At 40.7% G+C, this 6,969-nt stretch overlaps 1 protein-coding gene across 1 annotated transcript in view; it reads right to left on the bottom strand.

Annotated features, from left to right (window-relative positions):
* SRSF12 (serine and arginine rich splicing factor 12) overlaps nucleotides 1-6,947 on the bottom strand; it is a 41,762-nt gene extending 34,815 nt beyond the window's left edge. Inside the window, exons 1-2 of the mRNA XM_082406018.1 lie at nucleotides 6,856-6,947; nucleotides 5,436-5,541 (exon numbers count right to left, since the gene is read on the bottom strand). Of these exons, the coding sequence (XP_082262144.1) occupies nucleotides 5,436-5,497 (62 nt within the window). The 5' untranslated portion in view covers nucleotides 5,498-5,541; nucleotides 6,856-6,947. The remainder of the gene's footprint in view (nucleotides 1-5,435; nucleotides 5,542-6,855) is intronic.
* Between the last annotated feature and the right edge of the window lie 22 nt (nucleotides 6,948-6,969).

Below are 6,969 nucleotides of genomic sequence, written 5' to 3'. Positions count from 1 at the left end.
CTTTTGCAAATGGAGAGATGCAAGGCAAGGGCTTGATACTCTTATAATTAACATTTTTGAGTGCTTACGTGATTACATGCCAGGCCCTGTTCCAAGTGTTTACATAAACTGACTTTGTTTAATTCAGATAACAACCTACCTGTGAGATTGCTATATAGGGACCGTTACTTCCATTTTACAGATAAGGAAACGTTTACGATGTATTACATTTAAAGATCAGAGGGACTTCCCTGGTGGTGCAGTGGTAAAGAAGCCACCTGCCAATGCAGGGGACACGGGTTCGATCCCTGGTCCGGGAAGATCCCACATGCCGCGGAGCAACTAAGCCCGTGCGCCACAACTACTGAAGCCCACATACTCTAGGGCCTGCGTGCTGCAACTACTGAGCCCATGTGCTGCAACTACTGAACCCTGCATGCCTAGAGCCCGTGCTCTGCAACAAGAGAAGCCATCGCAATGAGAAGCCCGCGTGCGCACTACAATGAAGAATAGCCCCCGCTCGCCACAACTAGAGAGAAAGCCTGCTCGCAGCAACGAAGACCCAACGCAGCCAAAAAATAATAATAATAATAATAAATAAAAATCAGAAATAAGGAAAATTATATTTAAAAAGAAAATAAGAGAGCAAAAGGGAGAGTGGGGATGGGAGGAAACAATCAGAATCTAGGTTGTGCTAGGTCCTTTTTTCTCCCCACCCATGATCAACTAAATCACAGTGAAAAGCATGTCTTGCTAGTAAATTGTGCTTTAAAAAAGAAAATATTTTGTTGAAGCAGATAAGCAGCATGATTAAAGAATGGGATCCTAGGGGAGTATCTTTACCCTAGAATGGGTCTTACTCATAACTGAGTCTAATCTCCTCATTTTACAGGTGAGAACCTGAAGGACCCAAGGAGACACGGGTAAAGTGTCAAGGACCCGGATGAGATCCCTGTCTCCTGTTGTTATATAAACAGAGGCTACACAATTCAGAGGCATGTTTTAAAAATGCGAACTCAACTATAATTTGTTACCATAACCACATAACCATTTCTCTCTTAGGAGAGAAATGTTCTCATCCAAATGTTCTCAGCTATTTCTTAAGCTAAGCTAGGAACTATCCCTAGAGTTGAGCAGAGTCCCCTAAAACCTTTTAACTTGGAAATCACCATGCTATGGGAGAAATATCTACAACACCTGGAAAGGCTTTGAGGTTCTCGCAGACACTTCTTTTTCAATAAGCCACTTTATTGTGGTATGAATGACATATAAAGAGCTATACATATTTAATGTATATGACTTGATGATTTTGGCTATAAGTATATACCAGTGAAACCATCACCACAGTCTATGCCATAAACATATCTGTCACCTTCAAAAGTTTCCTCCTGCCTTCTTTATTATTATTTTTTGTGATAATGACACTTGACATAAGATCTACTCTCTTAGCCAATTCTTAATATTGTCAGCACAGGCACTATGCTGTTCAATAGAAAAGGACTTTTTCATCTTGCATAACTGAAACTTTGTACCCTTTGACCACTTCTCTCCAGCCACTGAACCTTCTAGCTTTGCTCCGGTTCCAATTTAACCAAGTGCCAGAAGCTTATTTTGTGTCATATTAACAAACAGTAAATATTTTAAATGTTATCTAGTAAAAAGACTTAACTTGGCTTTTGTATCTTTTCTGGACTGCTATAAGTTTCCACCAGTGTCTCCTCTTTCCTTATTTTGGTCTCACACTTTGTAGCAAAACAGAAGAGGAAGCACTTTATGCAGAAGACCTTTGGGAACATTGTAATTGCATTTTTCCTAATCAGTTTTATTGGATATTTCTAGTCTGCTTCCTATTTCATGTTCCATCATACCTCTAATTGTTAGATGTTTATTAATTTTTAGACCACACATTTTAAAATTTACTTAACGGCTCTTCATTACCACATCTTTTATAAAACATCTTGAGTATTTTAAGCACCCTGTGACCATCCAAGTTGTTCCATTCCTGCTAGCAACTTAAAATAAGTAGCACCAAAATAACCGAGAAGTTTGAGAGGTGAATCCTTAGTAGATACGCACATGGTCAAAATGTACACATTGCTTAAGAGAGGAATCTCTTGAAGGACCCTCAAGCACTGCATTGGGTCCAAGTTCTAAATGTTGTATCAAGAAGGGCAGGGGAGGGCTTCCCTGGTGGCGCAGTGGTTGACAGTCTGCCTGCCAATGCAGGGGACATGGGTTCGAGCCCTGGTCTGGGAAGATCCCACATGCCGCGGAGCAACTGGGCCCGTGAGCCACGACTACTGAGCCTGCGCGTCTGGAGCCTGTGCTCCGCAACAAGAGAGGCCGCGACAGTGAGAGGCCCGCGCACCGCGATGAAGAGTGGCCCCCGCTCGCTGGAACTGCAGAAAGCCCTCGCACAGAAACGAAGACCCAACACACCCAAAAATAAATTAATTAATTAATTAAAAAAAGGAAAGGAGGGGGGAAATTAAAAAAAAAAAAAAAAAAAAAAAGAAGGGCAGGGGAGCCGAAAAAGTTCTCTCCATTTTCCCAAACCATAACCTTAGGAGAGAAATGTTCTCATCCAGCACAAGCCGGGCTGTGTCTTCACAGTGTTGTAGTCTACCAGCCTTAGGAAATCAGTCAGAGGAGAAGCCTTTCCTCTGAGAGAACCTAACTGTCCTCATTTCAGGAACGGTTATGTTCAGCAGAGCAGCTAATCTCACTGCCAAGAGGGAGGGAAGTCAAAGGGAGCCTCAAGTAACTTAGTACCAGGACATTCCAGGCTTTAAAATAGCTGCCTTTACCTCATGGGCCATTTGAAGAAATCTATATAGAATTTGAAAACAAGCTGTAATAGAACCTTACCCAACAGAAGCAAGGTCCCGCCAGACATTTTTGCTCATTCCGTTTGCTTTTATTTTCCAGAGTTTCTTCCTCACCTTAAATTTTTTTCCTGCCTACTCACTCACTCCCTGGATGGTTTAATTCTCTTCTGGGTATAACCATTATGCATAGTAGATGCATAGACATGCACTTTCCTTAGCTCCTCCATTTTCCTTAGGGCCACTGCTAGTCTTTTGGATGGTGGCATCCACCTCCTCTATCACACAGCCATCCACTGGCCCCTTACGCTCCCATTGCCCCTATGTGGTTGAATGATTTTACCATCCACCCAGCCGTTCACACTAGAAAACTCAGTCATCCTGCCCCCTTTTCTCCATCATGTCCCCTTCCTCCAAACACATTCCATCAGACATCAGGTTTGGCCACTTCTGTCTGTGGAATGTTTCTGGATTCCAGGGACTTTGCAGGAAGCTTTTAGCTTGTCTCAGCTCAAAGTCTCTCTGTTTCCATTTATCTTCCACATTGTCATCAATTATTCTTCCAGAACAAAAATCTGGTTTTACTTTTCTCCTGCTTAATAACATCTGATAGTTATCCACTGTCTGGATAGAGTTTTCTCTCTTTAACAATGTATACACAATTCCTCTATGTCCCTTCCCCCCGCCAATCAAAATTCACCTTTCTCCCTACCTGTTCTCTTGGTTCACTGCTTTCTGCCAAATGACAGCCAGCTTTCCCAACACCTTAGCCCAGAAGTGTTTCTTTTTTTTTTTCTTTTTTAAATATTTATTTATTTGGCTGCATCGGATCTTAGTTGCAGCACGTGGGATCTTCCTTGCGGCACGTGGGATCTTTTAGTTGCGGCATGCAGGATCTAGTTCCCTGACCAGGGATTGAACCTGGGTACCTGCATTGCTGCACGTGGGCTTTCTCTAGTTGTGGCGAGAGGGGGCTACTCTTCGTTGCGGTGCGAGGGCTTCTCACTGCGGTGGCTTCTCTTGTTGCGGAGCACGGGCTCTAGGCGTGCGGGCTTCAGTAGTTGTGGCTCACGGGCTCTAGAGCGTAGGCTCTGTAGTTGTGGCGCATGGGCTTAGCTGCTCCGCAGCATGTGGGATCTTCCCGGACCAGGGCCCGAACCTGTGTCCCCTGCATTGGCAGGCAGATTCTTAGCACTGTGCCACCAAGGAAGTCCCAGAAGTGGTTTCTTAATGTGCTATCTAGTTTCTTAATGTGGTTTCTTAATGTGCTATCTAGTTTTTCGTTCCATTTCTTTTTCTGGGTTCTCAACATATTTTTTTCTTCTCATTTAGGTCATGCTTTGCAAGACTATGTTGAGGATTTTATTTTATTATCTTATTTTATTCTAATTAAAATAATATCAACCATATCCAAGTCTGTTGTCTTGCCAAAAAGAGTTCTGAATCTGAAGTCCAGAATAATATCCAGTCTAGTCTTGTACAATTTGGCTAGTATTTCAGCCATGGACAACGTTGCTTTCCCAAGGTAAAGGAAATATTTGACCTACTATCCCCACCAAAGCACTCATTTGTCATGAATTTGATGTCCTGAAAGTTATGGAGTTGGGTGTCATGGCAGCTGGTTTTCTGAGCAGTGAGAGAAGAGGTATCTTTCTACTTGAAAAACCAGTTCTTTGATGAGAACTCTTTCTACCCACCTTCCCTCCAAAGCAAAGGTCAAAATTAACACCTTAATACTAAACCCTGGGTATTTTATTATTTTTTTCAGATATAGCACCTACTAAAGGAAGAGAAGTATTCTCCATTTTTTTAATGTTTCTGGTAAAAAGAATTACAGGCTCCTTAGTAGCAGCACATAGAGGTAGACAGTTGTATGAACATTACGGATATAAATGAAAGTGATAGTAAGAATTACTGAGTTGATCAGATTCAAGAAGGCCATATGTCCTACTCTATCAACTTCCAGAAGCCATTCTTCCTGCCTCTGAACTCCCAGAGGTAAAGGACTGAGAAGTCTGGGGAGAAGCATCACATTGATACACACAGTATCTGCAGGCAGTCGGCATAGTTGAGTGGTTAATTGCTACCATTACTCAATTAGCTTATTAGATTCAAGAATAATCAACCAACAAACATTTATTGACGAGGAAGGGCTGTATCACCACCACACCATGTTAGGTGCTGGGGAACACAGTGAGAAAGCAAAAGAGTTTGAAGACTGGAGGGGAAGATACATATTGAACAAATTATCACAATTTATTAAATAAATTAATTTAAGGATACAATAAGTAAGAAATATAGGCTGCCAACAATGGAAAACCAACACATACATGCCTGCATGTGCATACACACAGAACAGAGCTTGAAATGAATCTATCTTTTCTCTACTTCAAGTGACAGCTTTATTAATTCATAACAAGCAATATAAATAGCAGCTTCTATATAGAATTTATATGTACCCCTTTTCTGTTGTTGTTTATAGCTGCCTGATAAGAGCAAGCATACATGGGTACTACTGATGGCAACAGGCAGGGTTGCTGCAGTAAATTTATTCAAAACGAGTGATATTTATGGGTTCTCATGTAAATGGACAAGCTGTAGATGCATTTAAGAATTTGGATGTCTACTTACATAAGCAATAGAGCACGGTGGCTGAAAGTAGCCCACTGGAGCCAGACTGGCCTCTGTTCCATCCTGGATCCACTACTTACTAGCTGTGTAATCTCAGACAGTGCATCTGTAAAGTGAAGATAAACAATCACATTAACAACCTCATAGGTTATTATGAGAATTAAATTAGTTAATACTCGTAAAGCACTTAGCTCATGTTAAGCTCCTGCCACAGAGTAAGTGCTCTACAAATGTCACTATTGTATTTGCTCAAACAAGGCCATTTTTTAGCCAACTATTTGAACACAATAATACTGAATCTCATAGATGCAGAGGGGATTTTCACGGAAGTGTATCCCAGTAAGGTTTGTTAAGCGTAGACAAGGGGGTCCAGGAATTTAATACCACATTTGTTGTCTTTAGAGCTGCGTTTCAGTTAGGGTGTTGCCTGAGAATGACAGTGTTTTCTGATTTAGAATGTGACATTTACTCTGATATTGTTAATATGTGTAGTAGTTAAAAATAGTAGTAGATAGTCTTCATGTATGTTAGCTTCCTTTAGACTTATTTTGAAAAAATTCATTTGTCTTATTATATGAATATATTGTGTCCCATTTAACCGAATGGTAACAAATTAAGGAAAGAGGTGATAGAGTATGAAATGTTGATGGAAGCTTTTACCATGTGGAACACCTTAGAATATAAATTTCTACAGTGCTATTAATAGTTATATCATCAACAACATTTTTTCAGACTTTGTGCTTCACTCCGGAGAAAAGAGTACGGCATCTTGAATTTCTTCACTGGGTAATTTAAAACCGAGTTATAATGTGGACAACTGCACACATGTTACGTGAGTTCAGCATCAAAGTTGTAAACGAAAATAGAAAATATGCTCTCTCTCAAAGCTGTTACTATTTAACAAAACACATTCAAATCAACAAAATAGTATGAATATATATGACCATAAATGTTTTTATTAACTCTTTGTTTTGGGCTTTTTAAAAAACCTCATTTTAAATACTTAATTCTAATTCTACTCTACTCAAGTAGACTATAATAGCGAATACATATCTAGTGCTTACTATTTACATTCCAGGTGCTGTTCGAGTTACTAGTAAGTTCTGATTCTAATAAGAAAGCCACATACAGCAGTTTCAGCTTTTATGTAATACAGTAACCTCAAGGAGAAGAAAGTGAGGGCGTACCGAAAACTTAACCACGTAGTCTATAGACCAGTGTTTTTTGTAAAGCATTTATATCGACACCCAGTTTTAGGAACTAAAACCCTTGTATAAATTTGTATTACTATTCTAGAAAGGAGAGTGCCGTTTTTCAGGGGACTATACTCCACTTGGTCTGTCTCTGAGGCCTATTAACCAATAAAACCGTTCTATTCTGCTGCTCTGGGACATAAGCAACAACGAAAAGGAGTAATGACCTTAGACCATAAATAAGTTGTCAGGACAGCCAAGGGGACGGAGGAGAGACAACGAGCCCCAGGACTCGGGTTCCTCCCAGCGACCGGCTTCAGAAGGGGCGGAGCACATTTCCG

This window comes from Balaenoptera borealis (genome assembly GCF_965194805.1).
Source record: "Balaenoptera borealis genome assembly, chromosome: 9".
Lineage (NCBI taxonomy): Eukaryota > Metazoa > Chordata > Mammalia > Artiodactyla > Balaenopteridae > Balaenoptera > Balaenoptera borealis.
The sequence above is the reverse complement of the archived record's forward strand: the minus strand, read 5'-3'. Positions and strand labels throughout refer to the sequence as shown.